Source organism: Sciurus carolinensis, chromosome 2 (assembly GCF_902686445.1).
Source record: "Sciurus carolinensis chromosome 2, mSciCar1.2, whole genome shotgun sequence".
Classification (NCBI taxonomy): Eukaryota; Metazoa; Chordata; class Mammalia; order Rodentia; family Sciuridae; genus Sciurus; species Sciurus carolinensis.
This window is the reverse complement of record NC_062214.1, coordinates 39,378,539-39,400,022: the sequence shown is the minus strand read 5'-3', so window position 1 is coordinate 39,400,022 and position 21,484 is coordinate 39,378,539. Positions and strand designations below refer to the sequence as shown.

The 21,484-nt window shown below is 32.6% G+C and overlaps 1 protein-coding gene across 3 annotated transcripts in view; it reads right to left on the bottom strand.

Annotated features, from left to right (window-relative positions):
* Macrod2 (mono-ADP ribosylhydrolase 2) overlaps nucleotides 1–21,484 on the bottom strand; it is a 2,075,735-nt gene that overhangs the window by 1,540,632 nt on the left and 513,619 nt on the right. For all 3 annotated transcript variants that reach the window (XM_047537628.1, XM_047537632.1, XM_047537630.1), the window contains exon 4: nucleotides 10,342–10,371. In XM_047537628.1, coding sequence (XP_047393584.1) covers nucleotides 10,342–10,371 — 30 coding nt within the window. The remainder of the gene's footprint in view (nucleotides 1–10,341; nucleotides 10,372–21,484) is intronic.

Below are 21,484 nucleotides of genomic sequence, written 5' to 3'. Positions count from 1 at the left end.
ACATTATTTTAATCCCACTATTGATTTTTTCCTTTTTATTTTTAATTATTTTCCTCTTCGTCCAATAGGAATTAAACTATGCACCTTATTTTGTCACAATCTACTTCAGATTAATTTTAACTTAATTTTGATAAAAAAAAAAACTTTGCTCCTTATTCCTTACTTTTCATTTGGGATACCATTTTAATATATAGTCCCTGTATATCTATATATCTACATGTATAACTAGATATACATATAATAAGCCAATCTAGTATATTTCAAATAAGAGAAGAAATGAGAAAAATTATAGAAGCTTTCATATTAGTTCATGCGTTTGTCATTTCTGGTGCTTTTCATTTCTTCTGTGGTTTCACATTTGCTATCTGGTATTTTATTTCAGCCTTGAGTATTTCTTTGTGTGTGTGTGTGTGTGTGTGTGTGTGCGTGCACACACGTTTGTATTATTTGTTCTTTTTAGATATACATGAGAGCAGAATGCATTTTGACATATTATACACACATGGAATATAACTTATTCTAATTTGGATCCTACTCTTGTGGTTGAACATGACATGGAGTTACACTGGTGGTTTATTCCTATATTAACATAGGAAAGTTATGTCCAATTTGTTCTACGGTCTTTCCTATTCCCAATACCTCTCCCATCCCTTTATTCCCCTTTGTGTAATCCAATAAACTTCTATTCTTCCCTCCACCACTCTTATTGTGTATTAGCATTTGCATACCAGAGAGAACATTCAACCTTTGTTTTTTTGAAACTGGCTTATTTCACTTAGCATGATCGTCTCCATTTCCATCTATTTACCAGCAAATACCATAATTTCATTCTTCTTTAAGGTTGAGTAATCCATTGTGTATATATACCACATTTTCTTATCCATTCATCTGTTGAAGGGCACCAACAGAATTGTGAATTGAGCTGCTATAAACATGGATGTGCCTGCATCACTGAGTTTAAGTATGTTGTTTTTAAGTCCTTTGGGTATATATCAAGGAGTGGGATAACTGGATCAAATGGTGGTTACATTCAAAGTTTTCTGAGGAATCTTCCTACTGCTTTCCAGAGTGGTTGCAACAATTTGCAATGTATATCTTTTTCTCCACATTATCACCAATGTTTATTGTTACTTATATTCTTGATAAGTGACATGGAATCTCAGTGCAGTTTTAATTTGCATTTCTCCAATTGCTACAGATGTTGAATATTTTTTCATATATTTGTTGATCATTCACAGAAATTCTTCTGAGAAGTGCCTGTTCAGTTCCTTTGCCCATTTATTCATAGGTTTATTTGTGTGTGTGTGTGTGTGTGTGTGTGTGTGTGTGTGTTACGTTTTTTGAGTTCTTTATATATCCTGGAGACTAATGCTCTATCTGAGGTGCAGGTGGCAAAAATTTTCTCCCATTCTGTAAGCTCTGTCTTCACATTCTCGATTGTTTCCTTTCCTGTGAAGAAGCTTTTTAGTTTGATACTATCCCATTTATTGATTCTTGATTTTACTTCTTGTGCTTTAATAATTTTGTTAAGGAAGTCAGTTCCTAAGCAGACGGATGGAGAATTGAACCTATATTTCTTATATGAAAGGTCTGAAGTCTTTACCCAGGAATGTCTTTATTTCATTTTTGAAGAACATATTTACTGAATATTGAAATCTTGACTAGAAGGATATTTTACTTTCCTTTCACCACTTTGAAAATTTTCTTCTCTTATTTTCTGGTCCTCATTATATCATACAATAAGGTATTTGTTAATCATACTGATGCTCCCTTGTACATATATCTTATTGATTATTTCTTTGTCTCCTGATGCTTTCATAATGTTCTTTGTCTTTCCTGAACTTTAATATATTTTTAGCTCTCTTTGTATTTATTTTATATATGATTAAGTTTCTTAGATGTATAGATTAATACTGCTGACCAACTTGGGGAATATTTTGGCCATTATCTCTTCATATATTTTTATTCTTTTCTCTTTTTAGGACTCCTAGTACAAACACACTGTAATACTGTTCTTGCCTGACAGCTCTATGAGGCTTTGTTCATTTTTCATCAATCTCTTTTTCTCTTTTTCTTCAGACTGATTTATTTTTCTTTTGACATCTTTCGTCTACCATTCAATCCTCTCAAGATCTTAGCATTTCATATATTTTACTTTCCAACTCCAGAATGTTATAATTTGTCTACTTTTTTAGAATACCCGTTCTATTAATTAATTGTTGTGATACTTTCCTTTAAGTCTTTAAACATGTTTCCTTAAGTTACTTGAATACATTTATTATAGTAGTAAAATATAATGCCCTGATTTCTTTATCTTAATCCAATATCTGGAAACACTTGGAGATAGTTTTTATTGACTACTTTTTAACAGCAGTAAAATATGTATACATATGTACATGCATGGAGATATGTATCACAAACTTTACCATTTTTACCATTTTAAGTATACAGATCAGTAGATTAAGTACATTCTTACAATTGTGCAACCACTACCAGAACTTTTTCACTTTCCAAAACTGTAAATAATAACTCCTGATTCCTCCCTACCTCTACCAGTTTCCTATAGCTATCATTCTACTATGATTCCCTTTTTCCCTCTTGAGTAGTAGTCATAAATTCCTGAGTCTCTACAGGTACTTTAAAGAACAAACAGGATCTATATTATAGCATTTCTGAACCCAATTATTTTTTTCCTCTGAGGGTAGCTGTAGAGGTTTTCTTGAGTTGCTTTTATCTGGTAACTTACTTGGGCCTAAGCATGTGAAATATGTCTTCTCCATGATGAACATCCTCAGATGTCTCTTCACGGATTTTTAAAATCTTGTTTTTATTTTTAATATTTGCTTCCCAGGAAATAGCCAGATTTCACTGTAGCTTAATTTGCAACCAATGACTGGACATTTTGCATAAATACTTTAAGATAGGTTTTCATTCTCTGCTAATAAATTGTATAGGTAGGAGATCAAGTTAACAATACAATGCTTATGATGGGAATGTGGAGTTTAAAAATTTCAGTTAAAATGTTTTGGGCTCTCCAATATTTTATTCATCCTAACTTCACTGAGATTTTGATCTTTCATCTGTGAAATGAGAATAATAATAATATTTATCTACAAGGAATACAGATAGGACTAAAGTGATAAGGTATATGCCATACTTAGAATAGTGCCTGGCACAGAGCCAGCACTCCTTAAAGGTTAGTTATTATTATTACTCCTTAATCATCCATCAACAGTTAGTTGATGTCAGACCTTCTGTAATATCTGAGGATACAGGAAATGAACAAAACAGATATAATCCATGCCTTTTCAGAATCTAGATTTTTTTTCTCTCTTTTTAAAAATTTTTTATTTGTTCTTTTTAGTTATACATGATGGAAGAATGTTTTTTGACATATCATATATACATGGAGTATAACTTCCCATTTTTGTGGTTGTACACGATGTGGAGTTACACCGATCGTGTAGCAGAATCTATATTCTGATAAGACAGAAAAAAAGCTACCTAAGAAAATTTACTGACTCTGAAGGGAAACACAGTGGGGAGGATGGGAGTGAAGATAACTAAATAAAAATTTTCTGATGGCAGAACAGGGAGGTTATACTAATGAAGATGTAGGATTATTCCTTGTTTAATAAATTTGGCTAGTGAATTACATTTTTCCCAGTTATAATGGATATAAAACCTGGAACTTTGCAAAAATCTTTTTGATCTATGTCCTGAAAAGCTGACCCTATAAACCCAGACATCGTAACACATTTGTAAGTTGAATTTGCTCAGCTTCCAGGACATGGCAGAGTTATTGGATATTTAGCCTAGTGAGGGTTTTGTGCCCCTTGTATTTATTTGATTTTTTTTTATTTTGTCAGAAATAACCTGTGACAGAAGCAGATAATATATTTAGCTACAAACTACTGATATATTGTGTGTTTTTCAAACTTCCTATTTCTTTCTCCCAGCTGTCAGTAGCTGAGTCCACCAACATTTTCCAAGCATAAGTTCCATTCAACCAAATCTCAAAACTGGTTTTGGAGAATCAGGTACCCAAGAAGTCTCAACTCTTAAACCTGGAGTTTGACTTGGGTCACCAAGGGTCTGGATATTAAATGCAATAGGCTCCAGACTGTTGCCCAGGTCTTCTTTGGTGCCATTTGGATTTAGGGCCAGGTGTCCCCGTGAAGAGATCTGGTCTTCCTGCCATCCTCCAAGATACAGCACCAGCCCTTCCTGTGTGCTCAATAAGCTTCTACATGTTTCTCTATCCTTACTCTCTTTTCCAGGTCTGGTTGCCAGCTGAACATAAAATCTGTGGGCTGTCAGTTCTCATCTGTGGGATTTCTTGTTCCTCAGTACAAAGTATGTACCTGAACAGGGAAATGCTGCTGTTTCTTATTCCTCTTCAGGCACCTAGAGCTCACACAGTCCTGCCCTAAAGACTGTGTTAAGAATTCCTTCCTCTTGTCTGGTAATGCTGCATGAAGTTGGAAGACTGCATACTATAGTAGATAATTATTTTGTACTCTAACCATTTAAATGCTTGAAAGAAATGCTCCTCACAAACCCCACTACACAGATGAAATGAATTGTGGTTAGAATAATCTAATTGTATATTTGTATGTAAAACCCTTGGGCTCATTTGCAGATAATTAATACAGAGTTATCTATATTATCTCCCACTAAGAGAAACTCTCCTCTACTATACACAGATATTTAAATTTTTGTTATCCAACAATTCTGGTTATTCCCCTTTATTTGGACATAAAATCACCTTATTTTGCAATTATCCAGCACCTTCCATCTTCCAGGTTTAGACCATAATGATAATAGTAATAACTACATTAATAAACATTTATCTAATACTTTGCATTTGAAAAATACTTTACAATGAAAAATTAGTTATTCTGACCTAGTATAGTAGTTAGTTATCATTATAATCATCTTTCCAGAGATGGAAACTAGTATGCAAAATAATGAATTTGTCCTAACCCATAAAAAAAAAAAATTAATGACTCTTGGCCAAAGAGCTATTGTGAAAGGGGATCATATACACCAAAGGGCCCTTTTCAGTGGTCATTTCTGTGAGTCCACAATTCCTGCGACTGGATTCCTGGGGATCTTCTTGGATTTGTTATAATTTATAATAACCAGATTCATTCATCCCGATACCTACTGTGTTCCTCCAGTTTAGGAGGTAAATGAAGGCAGTTCCAAAGAATGGAAAAAGATTCTTAACAGTGCCAAACTTGAGAAGATTATAAAAATGAATCTTAAAAGAATTTTAACACTGTGGATTACTATGCAGCTATAATCAGAGTAAAGAAAACATAGTCTACCATAAAATGAAAGGGATATAATCTGTCATACCAAGTCACAATAGAATTGACTGCACTATTTTGTTAGAACTTGTTTATCCAGCTGTGCACTCAAGGTCATATTCAGAGACTCTTTATATTTGCTACCTCACGCAAACTATCTTAATGTATGAAAAGATACCAATAAAAACAAGCATTAGGAATTCTCTCTGCAAGTACAACTGTCCAAAAAAGAAATGAGTTCAGAGCAATGGCTATTGACCTGAGACCACTTAACTCTGTCCATTGGGTCACTCTTAAGTTCACAGGAGAGCAAGAACCTTCTAAAGAGATGAAGGTCCATTGGTACATGTCCTGCTTTCATTTCAGACAAATGGCTTTCCTTGCATTCCATCTGGGGCTGGGTTCATTTTGTATTTAGTAGTACTCACTGTAATCCTTTACACTTACAATTGTAAAAATTAATCTGCCACAGTATCACCTTAGGGGTAAGGTATAGAAATACAGTATTGATACAAATATATAAGTTTTGTATAGACAGGTTTTTAATTGGCTTTTTGAAGATTAGATGGGTTTTTGTTGTATATGTATTTTTATTTATTTTTAGATATACATAATAGTATATTTTGACATATGTATATATGATTAAAATTGCAATCATACAAAATTATGTTTACAAAAAGTCAACATAAATTTGCACTCTGTCAGGAACTGTCACTTTAAATGTGTAACATGATGCCTCAGGTACTTTGACAGACTAGAGGAGGAAGCATATCCCATGAACAATTGTTCTATTTGGATTCAGTCAGCATATTCTAGTTTTTGGCTAACTACTGCATAAATGAAAGAGAAAGAAATTATCTAAAGTATGAGTTTGTAAATTTTATTCCTATTATTCATGATCTGAAAGGAATTGAGGAATTACCTCTTTAATTCTACTTTTGTCCTAATTTGTTTCTTTATATAATTTAATGCTATCTACAATGATTTCTTTATTATATTTTCTAAAAGTACTATCATTACAGGACCTTGTGCATGTAAAACATCCTTATTACAGATTGTTAACATACATTTAAACTGTAATGTTTTCTAAAATTAAACCCAAATACACACAAAATGGTATATGAATTTGAACAGCAATCCAAATGTGCCAAAGACCGTGCCATTGCATGTACTTTCAAATCATCAATAGAAGTGAGACTTGTGAAAATAAGCCAAAGGAAAGCATAAACCATGACTCAACTATATGTTTTGTGGTGCTCTCATTCATTATTCCTGGTGTCAAAGGAAAAAGTAAGTTTGAAGAGCAGAGATATATTAAAATTCACAGAGCAAAGACAAAGAGCCCTGGCATGGGAATCAGAAAAACTGTCTTCTCATTCAGACACTGCCCTTTATAAGCTGTATTATCTTAAAGAAGTAGCAAAATACCCCTAAAGCCCTCAACCACTAAAAGAATCCTACTAATAATAAACAACAATGAAGTGGCAAAGAGAGCACCATGCATTTACCTTCTCAAACTCTTATACACAAGCAAATCCATTTTGGTTCATGATCTCCCCTTTTCCCTCCCCTTTTCCCTCCCATATTCCCTCCCCTTCCATTCTCCCTCCTCTACTCTACTAGACTTCCTTCCACTCATCTATTATTTTGTATTTGATTGGTTCTTTATGTAATTTTATCCTTTCTTCCCCCTTTTCTTTATTTTACTCTGGCTTCCACATATGAGGGAAAACATTCAACCTTTGAGATTCTGAGTTTGGCTAACTTCACCTAACATGATATTCTCCATTTCCATCCATTTACTGGCAAATGCCATAATTTCATTCTTTTTAATAGCTGAGTAGAACTCCATTGTATATAAATATACCACAATTTCTTAATTCTTTCATTTATTGATTGGGCATCTTGGCTGACTCCATAATTTAGCTATTGTGACCTGTGCTGCTATAAACATCGATGTGGCTGTGTTGCTATAATATGCTGATTTTAGATCTTTGGGGAAAATACACAGGAGTGGGGATCACATGGTAGTTCCATCTCTAGTGTTTTGAGGAATCTCCATACTGCTTTCCAGAGTGGTTGTTCTAGTTTGCAGTTCCACCAACAATGTACAAGTGTTTCTTTCTCCCCACAACCTCACTAGCATTTATTGTTTTTCATATTCTTGATCATTGCCATTCTGACTGAATTGAGATGAAATCTTAGTGTAGTTTTTATTTGTATTTCCCTGGTTGCTAGAGATGTTGAACATATTTTCATGTATTGGCCCTCTGTGTTTCTTCTTTTGAGAAGTTTCTGTTTAGTTCTATTGCCCATCTATTAATTGGGTTATTTGTTGTTGGTGGTGGTGGTGTTAGTTTTTTGAGTTTTTTGTTTGAGTTCTGGATTTTAATTTCCTATTGGAGGGAGAGGTAGCTGGCCAAGATTTTTCCCCATTCTGTAGGCTCTCTCAGCTTCATGTTCTTAATCATTCCCTTTGCTATGCAGAAGTTTTTTAGTATAAAGGCATATCACTTACTGATTCTTGGTTTTATTTCTTGTACTTTAGGGGTCTTGTTAAGAGAGTTGGTTTTAGCACTTATGTGATGGAGTGTTGACTCTATGTTTTCTTCTAGCATTTGTAAAGTTTCTAGTATAATTCCTAAGTCTTTGATTCATTTCAATTTGAGTTTTGTACAGGATTAGAGAGAGGGGTCTAATTTCATTTTTCTACAGATAACTATCCAGTTGTTAAAAAGGCTGTCTTTTCTCCAAGATTTATTTTTGGTACGTTTGCCAAATATTAGATGACTATAGGTTTTGGATTTGTCTTTGTGTCTTCTATTCTATTCCATTGATCTTCATGTCAATTTGATACCAATCCCATGCTGGTTTTGTTACTACAGTTCTGTAGTATAATTTCAGATCAGGTATTATTATGCCTCCTACTTTGCTTTTCTTGTTTAGTATTGCTTTGGCTATTCTGGGTCTCTTATTCTTCCAAAGGAATTTAAGAATTGTTTTAGCTTTTTTTTTTTTTTTCTAACTCTATGAAGAATATTTTTTCTTTTTCTTTTTCTTTCTCTCTCTCTCTTTCTTTCTTTCTTTCTTTTATTTTTTTAAATGAGGACAATCCTTCCTAGAGTCAAAGACCACATTGCATGGATGAATATGGAATTTCAGGGAAATCTGCTTAAAGAAACCGACTCATTTTGGTGGCATACTTTATTATATTTTGCCTTTCCTGGTCCTCCTAACCTGAACTCTATTTATGATGACTAGAGTGCCAGGAGCCTTCATGAACCCTGAAGTGTGGAAGCTCCCTACTAGGAGGGAAGAACAGAAAAGAGCTTGAGTCCTTGATGACACCATGGAATCACCATGGAACCATTTTAGTCTACATCTACCCTATTTTACATGAGATAAAAGTATATTTCTGTCTTTTTTAAGCTACAATTTTTTGTTTTGTTTTTCCCATTATGAGAAGCTAATGTGGTTTTAACTAATATAGTATGTCAAGTCACTTTTTAGAAATAATCAATAGTAATAAATGAATTGTCTAATTTGTCTGCTGTTATAACTTGATAAATATATTTAAGTAGATTCAATTTCCACTTTCTTTATGCTATAAACAGTATTATTCAGGTTCCCTAAAATACTAATATGTCTTATCATAGTATTATCAAATTATCACTATGGGCAATTTACTTTAGTAATGTTTTCTTCACCTATTATGATTTAAAAGGAAAAAAATTACTGTCAATCTAACTCCTAAGGAAATTTGTTTCTAATTCCCCAAGAATAAAATAAGAGATACTATGAAAAATCTTATAGATTTATATTTTGTAAAATAAATTAGGGAAGAAGAAAAGAAATAGACATTTACTAATCCCCTACTTATTCTACTACATACCAGACATGTTTGCTTAATCCCTATAATAAGCATTTTATGTAGTTAGTTAGTATCACTCTTTTTTTTTAAAGTAGAGGCCCATAGATACTAACTAAACTTTCATGATCTTCACATAATAATTCCAACTTCAAATCTCATATTCTTTTCATAATACTTAATGTAGAACATGCACAGATGTGATAATATGAAGAGTATTTTCTAGTTTAAACTATTTTCTATTATTCTTATTTCTATGATTTATTTTTTTAAAAAATCAATTGATTCTATTTAGGAAAAACAATTAAATTTTAATTCCCAAACAAAAATTACATTGAAACTTTCTGTTTAAGGCCAGGAAATTTTTTAAAAGTCCTTCACAATCCAATGGTACCTACTTCAAACCTGAACATGAAAAAAGAAAATAAGAACAAAACAGGGAGGGAGAGAGAGGCCCAAACGATTTATGTTCATCTGAATCTTATATGAAAAGGACCAATTTTTTAATAGAATTTTATCCCTTTCTATACTGTATATGTTGGAGCTATGAAAGCTTTCATTTTCCTAACCTAGAAATAAAAAATTCAATTAGTTACAAGATTTTTGTATCAAAAAATTCTCAATACAGGAATCTCCTCCTCCTCTCATTTTTGTCACTTTTTCTTTTTCCTCTAAACAAGCATGAAAATAAAGTTGTGTCAATACTAATTTCCTTTTTATTTTTCAAAGTAAGTAGATGATATATTAAGTTCTCAGAAACAAAGTCATAAAAAGCAAAAGAAAGTCAAGATGGTGAAAAGAAGAAACCACAGTCTCCAAATGTATCATTGTGTTAGAATTCATATTAGAAGTGACTCTGTCATCTACTATGCATGTGCTCACGTCAATAAACTATAGCTGTTACACAGTGTGCCAAAGGTAGAATTACAAGGTTTGACAAGAAGAAAAACTGTCTCCCACATATTTTAAGTCAGTCCAAATAATATTTAGGCAAACTGAAGATATTTCTATCATGAATTATTTTCTGTAATGGTAATATTTTTGTAGTTGATAGTTACAGCAAAATTAGCTTTCTTTAAAGTATCACAGAACTTAACTAAACATCTTATCATTGGTATAATAAAATGTATTTTAAATTAAATAATGGTCAGAACTTACCACCACCTCCTCCAAGAAGACTGGCATTTGCTGTGTAAAACAAAATAAAACAAAAGATGTTAAATATGTGTGTGTGTGTCTGTGTGTATACAAAATATAATATGAAAGACTAGTTCAAGAAAAAACTAGTAATTATCATGTGTCTTAGACAAATACATATACACAAAATATGTACTTTCATATAAATTAGCTTTTATCACTTTTTTTGTATTATAGGATTAAAATATTTCACTATTTTGCCTCTTTTTCATCTTCAAAGGGTTATTTTTATAATGCACATCCTTCTAATAAAATTAAGTACATATTGAGATACTTTTATTCTCCATCTGTATCTAAATTAATCTTCTGAGTTTTCCATTTTATCAAGTAGAGATAGGACAATGTTATTTAGGCAATTCCAGTGGTTTCAAAGGACAATGTAACAAGAAAGTATAATGATATTTTAAATTAAATTAAACACCATCAAACAAATATCAGGACTTTCTGCAGTAAGAAATAACTCAAAGTGAAATAGTAACACATTTATTACTTTTTGTATTAATTTTTATTTGGGGAAAACAAATATTAAACAATTTGTGCAGTTTCTTATCCATTTATACATTCATTTGTCCCAAATATTTATAGATGCCAAATAAGTATAAGAAAAATTCCATTTGGATTTAAGAGGTCGAATTTTCTGAAAGCTCCATTCCAAGTTTTTGCTGCATCATCAGACATTATGCCTATATGTATTTAAACATTATAATCAGAAAATGGAGTTCAATACATAATGCACTATGCTTTATTCCACAGAATTCTTTTGCATCATAGGCATTACTTCATGCCATTAAAACATTTTTTTTAAAGTCCTACAGAACCTGCAGTAGTATTAGGAAAGTAGGTTGCAATCACCACTCCCTTTTTGTGGAGAAAACTGAATTAATAAAAGATTAAATAAATCATTTAGAAAAGAGGAGTGAAGGTCTTTTACTTAAAATTTTGTGTGCTTTCCACAGACCATGCATGGCCATAATTGAAGAGGAGTAAATATCCATGTTAATGATCCAATAAATAGATAATGGATCATGTGAAGAACAAACGCCCATATTCACAGCTCCATGAGGTTAAATATGTGATGGCTTGCTGATTATTATAACACTAAAGAGACTACCATAAAAATGCATGGAGAGCAAATGCCCTTGAAGATCTTCTTAATAATTCAATATTAGAGCATCAAAATTTATCTCCTATGATCTTCCAAGTACAGTGCTTTCTAGTTGCTGCTCTTTCCTTCCCCTTAGTGTTTTTGTACCAAACAAGGACAGTAGCACTGACATTAATTAGAAACAAAATTTCACTTCTGATGACAAAATCGTGTGCCATCCTATCACTCAAGTCTCCAAATTCCTCTGCCTTCACAATGAAAGTGTTTAGTATTTACACAACTTTAGCCAGGACTTAACATCCTATTGCAAATCTGGCTCTGTAACTGCTGAGGTGCTAGCTTGTTGAAGCAGTTCATGGACAGATATTGAGAACTCTAATTTGTCTCAGACCTGTTGGTGAATGAGGAAAATTTCATAATCAAGGTGTGTCTCTTGGCTAATTCAAACATTTTCTAAAATCATAGATACAAGCATTTATAAAACCACATGGCATTTCACACACCTGCTGATTTTTTATTTTCATATTTGATGGAGAACTACTTTCCTTTCTATGGGTTTTCCAGATCCCTGAGATTCCATCTGTTGTCCTCCAATGTTCACATATTCATTCATAAGAAAAAACACATTTCCAATAATAAACAACAACAACAATAAGTAGTAGTTCTTCACTCAAAGTATTATGCCCAGGAGCACAATAACAATATAGTCTATTTTCATCCCATGTTTTTGCTTAATAAAGGTGGTGCTTTTCTGTGTTGAGAGTACAGCCCAAGACCCATCTGTTTAACCAGGCACTTGTCCAATAGATGTGGGTGGATGAGTGGGAGTAGGTGTGGGAACTAGAATTCCAGTCCTGGCCTACCATCAAGTCAGTTTATGTCAAATGTATGCTCATGTCTAGATAAGCATATCTGTAAATGTGAACATTTCCATAGAACTATTCTTTAAAATTATGGCATTCCACATGGTACACAATTACTTAAGAAATTTCAAGTTCATCACCATTGCTGTAATGAAATCTTAAACTAAGATGCTTAATTATATTCAGATCTGTTTCAATAATTAGAATCCTAATGATAATTTGTCTATTTTATCAATATCTGTTATCTAAATTTTTTAAAAAGTTGACTTTATTAGTTGAGAGTCAAGGTAATTTTTTTTTAGTAAAAGTGACAAAAATAGACCAATAAGAGTAAACAGAGTGAACTCCTATTGTAACTTCAAATATTAGTTTGCCTCCAAAAAGCACAACAACAAGGGATTATCCAGCATTTATTGGTCAGATGATTCAATATTTCTTCAATTTTATGATATTTGTGTATTTGTAATTAATAATCATTTAGTATCTACTTAATTATTTCTAATAAATTGAGATATAGCAAGCCGATTTTAAGTTCCTTGAAGACAAGGTGTGGGCTTAATATAAGTTTAGTCTATATCTAATGAATTCTCAATATATTTTAAAATATGAGGTAATTGGTGGTTTTAGTCAATTATGTTTTTACATAAGAGGTATTTATTTATTGAAGCATACAATAAGAGCAAACTTTGGCTTTTTATGCATAAAATATTTTTTAAAACTCTTGAAGTTATTCTAGATGCTTAGTGATTAAGAATGTATGAAATATATTTCTGTCCCTATGTAAATTTCTTGCAAGAGCAAATAATGAACAAGCTTTGTGTTATTCCTGGGGTTTCACAAAGGCAAAGGAGAAAAGGAAGAAATAAAACCTGAAGTTTATGAGTACATGCAACTGCTTCTTAAATAAAATTTTAAAACCTCTTCTCTAGGTATGCTTACTAACCAACAGATTTGAATTCATATTCTCTGAGACAAAATGCCCCTGTAATTACCAGAAGGGAGGAATAAAATCAAATTACAATAATTGTCTCAAAGATTGAGTCAATACAAAAATTAAAACAAGCCATTGCAAGTTAGTGAATATGGGTATTGTTTTCCCTCTCTCCACCCAAAATAACTCAATGAGACCAAATTTCACTATTGATAAAGTAAAAACAACATTGAACATAAAATAGGAAAAAAGGTAATCAGGAGATACAGTAATATATGGAGAATTTATCTAATACGGTAAACAAATGTTTAAGTTTTTAAAGTTCATGAATTTTTTTTCTTTTATTTAAACCCAGTTTTAAAATTTTTAATTAAAATTGTCAAGAAGGCATAAATATTTTCAGTTTAATGCATTAAGCTTAAAAATCTAAATATAATATATGGAGCTCTTTCTTGCCGATAGTATATTCTTTTGTTTGTCTCAAAATATAAATGAAATGTTATACTATTTTCTTTCTAAAAAATCTCAAATGACCTTCCACGTATCTTCTTTAGAATAAGATTATTAAAAAATTAAAAAGAAAAAGAAAATACCCAAAATAAATTATATCAAATTGTGGATCAAATCATGAAAAAATAAAATTATCATACACTACAAATAATCATACCCTAACATAATATCAATAATGTAAGACAAAGCTATAATTTATCAGATAACTGATATGCCCTTTTAGTCTGTGTGTAAATTAATAGGAAAAAAAATAGTAAACTGAGGGCCATGTGACCTGTATGTTAATTCTACTTCAGTTGCTAAATAGCTTGGTGATTTGCGCATGCCATCTTTCACTCTCTTATTTATCTCCTTTCACCAGAAAATGCAAAATCAACAAATAATTGTAAACAGGTTTTAAACTATTCTGATTCATTAATTAGCAGAAACTGTACACTGATTTGAGAAAAATTCTGAGGCGCAATCTACATTCAGTGGAAAAGAGCACTATGATCAATTGATAATGTCAGTCGTGGTCAGAGTGGGCTAGGGAATATTAAAATGGCAGCACATTTCCATATTTTTGGGTTTCTGATCAGATGACTTTTCTCAGGATTGAAAGTTTTTGATGCAATGAAATTCTATTCAATAATCTTTAAAAAAGAAGCTGCTAACATAAGATATGCCAGCATTGTTCTTTAACATTCTTCCTTTTCTTTTTCTTTCTTTTTTTTTTTTTTTTTTTTTTTTTTTGGCAGTGCTGGGGATTAAACCCAGGGCCTTGTGCTTGAAAAGCAAGCACTCTACCAACTGAGTTATATCTCCAGTCTGTTCTTTAACATTCTTAAAAATTCTTGCAGAGTTTATTTGTCTGAAATAATCCATTCAGAAATAATCTAGAGCTGGGAGACTAGGAGTCAAACTGGCTTGATAAATGTTTGAAATAACCTTTTATTCTACTTGCCCAGTAATTTCTGTTATCTCCATAGTAATTTCTGTTATCTCCTCAGTAATTATTTGTCTTCCCACTTCATTTCCACTTCACCCAAGAAAATCTTGTCAAACAAGCAACAGTCTGAGAGACTAGTTTTTAAACATCGATTAAAACTATTTGTGCAGAGCTTTTGTTTGTTTTCCATCATAATAAAAGAAATTATACTTGCTTTTATCCTACCAGAATTCTGACCTCCTAGCTCCATTTATTTATTCTACTGTCTTTTTTCAATAGAGCACATGGAGTGTCAAAATTATTGCTGGCAACAACTTTCCCAGGAACTCTACTGAAAACAACAATTTCATTCACAACATGTTATTCCAAAAGATACAAAAGCTGAAATATCACCCTTTAGAATGGCACACATTAAGCTCTGAAACTCAAAGTAGTAAGTGCTAAAACATCTAAGTTTAAAATCCCAAGTATGTGGGTGACTCTGGAACCACTTTACGTAGGGAACAACCATCTCAATTGATAGCTGTGGAAATACAATCTATATAGACAAATACATCCATCAGTTTGGCAAAAGTCCATTGTTCATGCTTACCAGATCTGTATCTTCCAAAAAAAATTGACAGACCAACAGAGGTTTGGGTCAAGGGTATAATTTTCTGCTTTGAAGTTGACAAAGACAAAATTAAGAATGGATTTAACTGTTTAACATGTAGTAACCAGGCATAAAAACATGATTAATACTTTACATTTCATGCTTACTGCAGAATTCAAAGGAACCATTGATTAAGTGGTTTTTGTGTGGTTTCTATAAACTGTAACTCACTGTGAAGCCAAAAACAGAACACAGTGACTCCTACTGTTGACAAGTAGGTGAAAATGCATCAGGAATTGGAAGACTCGGTTGATATTATTAACAAATAAAACAAATATAAAGAGAAATTCTCTGATTAAAACAGAAGGTAAAACCTAGAGCTGCCTATGATTTACCAACCTTGCCTCACCAGCTGATTTTGGATGCTCAGTGATTTCTAGGAATACTCATTTGATCCAAACACTTCATTTGACAAAAAGGAAAAGTGAAAGAAGATCAAAGATGTTAAGTATTTTGTCTAGGATCAGAGACAGGAGAAGAACCAACCATAAAATAGTGCCAATCAGATGTTTAATAATACCTTCTTCTTAACTTATAAATATGTGTGTACATGTGTGTATCACATCCACATATTGTAGAACACAAGTGTGTGGCGTATACTGAACGTCACTCTGTTGAATATCACCTAAGTTAATTATTAAAGGACAAACTAAAGCATAAGGAAGCAGTTCCTAAAGCTCCACAATGCAATATAACCAGTGCAAAATCACAGAAGTCAGCACATTCTTTTATATACTAATATCGTCCTTCTTGATAGTATATTCTAGATCAATTGTAATCTTGATAATGATAATACTGGCTCAGTTACAAAAATGGGATTACTTGAGTAACCCAATCTGGGACTTTCCGAAGATCGAACAAGCATGTCTAAATAGTGGGGAAAAAATGAGTTCAAATGTATATTAGCTCTGTGATTAAAATGATACAAGAAACTTAAACATCAGTTTTAACTTGTCTTTGACAAGAAAGGTTTTTGAGTGAAAACCAATTTTCAATTAGAAAAATGGAGGAAATATGATATCCTTATTTGAGGAAATATGATATACTTTTAGAATGATTTAAATATAAGCCTGAACATGAAATCTTATACATATACTTCTTAGGAACTCTGGCTAATTTATTTGAATAAATCCAGACAGAACTTAAAAAAAAATGTTTACCTAGTTCCCTTGTTTTATCTTTCTTATAATATTACAGAATCTCCATTTCTCTCAACAATGAAATAGCAAGTGAGATATTTTTAAAGGTTTATTTTGTACACCATAATTTAAATGTTCAAGCCAAAGAATAATTGTTAGTCATAGCAAAGAGATGGGAAGATTAAAACACAAAGAAAAGGGAAAGGATTTGAGGATAGTGGAAATGCATGAGATGGCTCCCTTGAGGACAATTATTAAGCTGTAAAATCCATGAAAGCAGAGGTCAGATTTGTTGGATCAACTGTATCATGTATGTTTCTTGGCACAGAGTAGCTTCTGAAGAAGTGTTTCCTAAATAACTAATTAGAGAATGAATGGAAGACAAAGTAATGGGAGAGAGGGAAAGGAATATTTCTGAAACAAATGAAAGGGTTACTATAATAGTTAATGACTCCCTCACTATTTTGTACCCAAGTGAGGCTGTGCCATGACAGAGTCAATCAAATCTAGGTCCAAACCCAAAGTACATCACTGACCTTGAGAAAGTTCCTTAAAGTCCAATTGATTATCCAATCTCTTAGAATCTGTTTCTTGAACAGAAATTTGATAAAATAAAGGTCATAGTATATGTTAACTGAGAGGAGTAAAAGCCAACAACCTATGTGACAGTAATCCACGGCATCTGGCACATGCTGAGGTTCAGTTAACATCAGCTCCCCTTTCCATGACCTTGATTAACATGCTGCTTCTGGCAATCATAATAGAAGTTGACAGAAAACCCCTACTACTGCAACATTTACACTTACCTTAAATTTCACATTTTGTAGGGCCCGGGGAATGTCTGTCCTGGAGAATTATAGTCCTCTACCCACACTCTGAGTTATCCTATTCTATGGCCTCATTGGAGTTTGGGGAAGACACTAGGACTTCTGCACAAAGAGTGAGGAATAAGAGCATTTTCAGATGATTATTTTAAGTTCTGTCTTTGGGCTTGGATTAATTGAAAAACCTACCAACCTATAAAGAGAATGGGTATCAATAATTTTCATATTCCAACTAGTTTTTTTCCTCATACTTTATATTTTGATTATTTAGTTCAAAAAGAATGTGGCCTATTTTATGCCAGATAGATCCTGTTTACTTCTAAAGATCCACTCTGTGCATTTCCCCCAATTCTCTGCCCAATATGGCTGACCTACACAGGCCCTCCCTTGCTGGGTGCACTCAATGGGGAGACTGAGCACACATGACAAGAGAAATGAGAATGAGTTCCAAGTTTTCATTGAAGCTTACCTGAGTAGACTATGTCCATTGAACAAAGATCACTGTTTTAAACATGGAATGAAACCACCATTTGAACCAGTTATCCCACCCAGAGGGCTAAAAATCAGTATACTATATTGACATGGCCACATCAATGAACGAATAAAGAAAATATGGTACATATACACAATGGAATATTACTCATCCATAAAGAAGAATGAAATTATGGCATTTACTAGTAAATGGATGGAACTGGATAATATCTTGCTAAGTGAAATAAGCCAATCCCAAAAAAACCAAAGGCTGAATGTTCTCTTTGATATGTGGATGCTGACTCACAACAGGACAGAGGGTGAGAGGAGTTGAGGTTCACTGGATTGGGCATAGGGATGTACGAGGAAGGAAGTGAGGGTGGGAATGGGAAAGATAGTAGAATCAATTGGATATAACATTCCTATGTTCATATATGAATACATGACCAATGTAACTCCACATCATGTATAATCACAAAAGTGGTAAGTTATACTCCATGTATGTATGATATGTCAAAATAAATTATACCTACTGTCATTTATAACGAAAAAGAAAAAAAATCACTGTTCTAATAAAAGTGCTTTAGTTTATAACATGACTTTTTTAGTTCTGATATCCTCTCCCTCTGTTAGCTTTTTGAGTCTAGGGTGGGAACAACAGCTGTGCTGTTGGTAGCCTCTGGTTTCTGAACAATTCCTGAGGTTTTCCTAATACATATCTGGCTCCACCTCTTGTACTTATTCCCTTTGTTAATAAGCCCATCTTCAATTATCTTAATGTTACCATTCTTTCTGTTTCCTGTTGGGAACTTGATAGGAACATATGTGGTTTGTACAGATTGGTCAGTATTGGTGGCTAATCTAAATCATAGCCTTTCACAAGCACTCCTTAGTTCAGATAATTATGAGGATGACCTTTGTTATTATGCTTCAATTTGGGGATAATCAATATTGAACACTAATGTTTTATTTGTTAAACACAAATTAAAATATAACAATATATTAAAATAGAACATAATTACATTATAATATGTGGAAGAATTTATTAAAATATGTAAAAGTAAGTATAATAAACAAACCCAACTCCTCTTATCTACCATTCCTTTCCATTTTTCTACTCTCATATAAATATATATACATAATTGAGGCTTCTGGTGATTATTAAAAAAATGTAATTGCCATATAACATAATTTTCTCATTTATCAATATATCATGGCCCTCAGTAATGCATAACATCCTAAAATGTTTCAAAATTTGAGTGAAAGCACTCCCATTATTGATGGCAACTTAATTATTTCCAGTTTTTAGTTATATATGGACAATGCTGTAGCAAAAATACTTGTATGTGTGAGTATGTGTGTGTGTGTATGTGTGTGTGTGTGTATGTGTGTGTACATACTGCTGTTTCTATTCTATAGAATTAACTTTTCAAAGAATTTATAACAGTGTATTCATCTTTTAATATTCAGAGTTTAAATAAGTTGCTATAATTCATATATTAAAATATGTATGTTAAAATCAATCAAGATTAACCAAAATTTAAGAAACATAAGTCTACTCTAGGAGCACCTAAAACATCCATATTATTTTGTCTGCCAATGAGTGATCTGAATCAAAGTGTGCATGTATATGAAGTTTCAGTTCATTGGGCTGTTTCTGATTTAAACATAAACACATCAAAGAAGAGTTTTCAATATTACTTGAAAAGATGTTCAGTCGGAATTCTGATTGACCTTAAAAATATAAATTTTAAAGTGGTCTGTTTTTAAAGTAAAAATAATAAAGTCATCTCAACTGACAGTGAATCTTTTAAACTACTTTTTCATGTTTACCAGGTACAAATCATGACAGGTTTTAAACTTTCAGCACACTGAAAACTTAACTAGAAAAAATTAGAACAAGAAAGTTCTCACTACTTTCTAACTAAATTCATTATAAATTTAAAGTATATTTCAGAAGCTGAAGGTTAAATAAATTCAGAAGATACTAACTTAATAGAAAGCTAGGGAAATTTTATCAAAAAAACAGAAATGTACGAATGCTTCAGTTCAAAAAAGATTTGACTGATGAACAAATATGTGAAAAAATGTTCAACATCTCTACTAATTAGAGAAATGCAAATCAAAGTTACTCTAAGATTTCATCTCACTCCAGTCAGAATGTCAATGATTAAGAACACAAACAACAATAAGTTAGCAAGGATTTGAGGAAAAAGGCACACTCATACATTGCTTGTGGGGCTGAAAATTGGTGCAACCACTCTGGAAAGCAGTATGGAGATTTCTCAGAAAACTTGGAATGGAACCACCATTTGACCCAGCTATCCCACTCCCAGGTCTATGCACAAAGAACTTAAAATCAGCATACTACAGCAATGCAGCCACATCAATGTTTATAGCAGCTCAATTCATAATAGCTAAACTGTGGAACCAACCTAGATGCCCTTTAGCAGATGAATGGATAAAGAAACTGTGGTATATGTACACAATGTATAATACTCAGCCTTAAAGGAGAATACTATTATGGCATTTGCTATAAATGGATGGTAGATGGATGAAGTTGGAGAATATCATGCAAAGCGAAATAAGCCAACCCCCAAAAAACAAAGGCCAATTGTTTTCTCTGATAAGTGGATATTGATTCATAATGGGGGTGGGGGCAAGGAAGAACAATGAAACTTTGGATTGGGCAGAAGGGAGTGAGGGAAAGGGAGGGGGAGGTAGGTGGGAAAGATGGTGGAATGAGATGGGCATCATTACCCTAGGTATGTGTATGATTGTATGAATGGTATGACTCTACATCATGTACAACCAGAGAAATAAAAAGCTGTGCTCCATTTGTGTACAATGAATCAAAATGTATTCTGCTGTCATGTATAACTAATTAAAACAAATTAAAAAAAATAAAGATTTGAAGGCTAAATAACACTCCCATGATAATTGTGACTTTTCTGTTTCCAATCATTTAAAACCAGCATTAAGTACTCTCAAGTGTGCTAAACAGCCTACTAAGCTCCCACTGCTTTTAAACAACAAGTACAGTGGAAGGCTAAAGAGAATGGAATGCAGTGGTTAAAGTAATCACCAAATAATTGCTCAAATTTACATTCATATTCTGAATCTTAACTAAATAAAAATAGCTCACATTTTTTTTGAGTTTTTATTAGATGTTGGGCATATTACTAGCTCATTGATTTAGTACTTAGTCCTTAGAAGTCAGTAAGGTAGGATTATTTATTATTCCCATTTTATAAAAGAAAAAATTGAGACAGTTTGCATAACATGCACAACATCAAAGGTTGGAGTCCATATTTGAAGCCATGTAATGCTACTCCCAAGTTCACATAATTAAGCACCTCCTACAAGAGGAGCCAAGTTCCACAATGCTCCACCCACAAAAAAAGGCAGAGTAAGGATTAGAGTGGAAGACATGTAATTCATGTTGCTAACTTTTTTCTCTATATTTTAACCACTGCAATATCTAAACATATTCTCTAGCAGTGACACTTCTATTTACCCTAATTTAAAGAAAATTCAATACAACATACGTTTCCATTTTTCCCCAATATAAACACATCATTTAAAAAGCAATATTTTTATTTCAGTTCCTTAAACTCTTATTATACAAGTAAAGAGTGCTGACTCCTGGAGGAGCCCACTGGCCTCCACATCCTGGTTCTT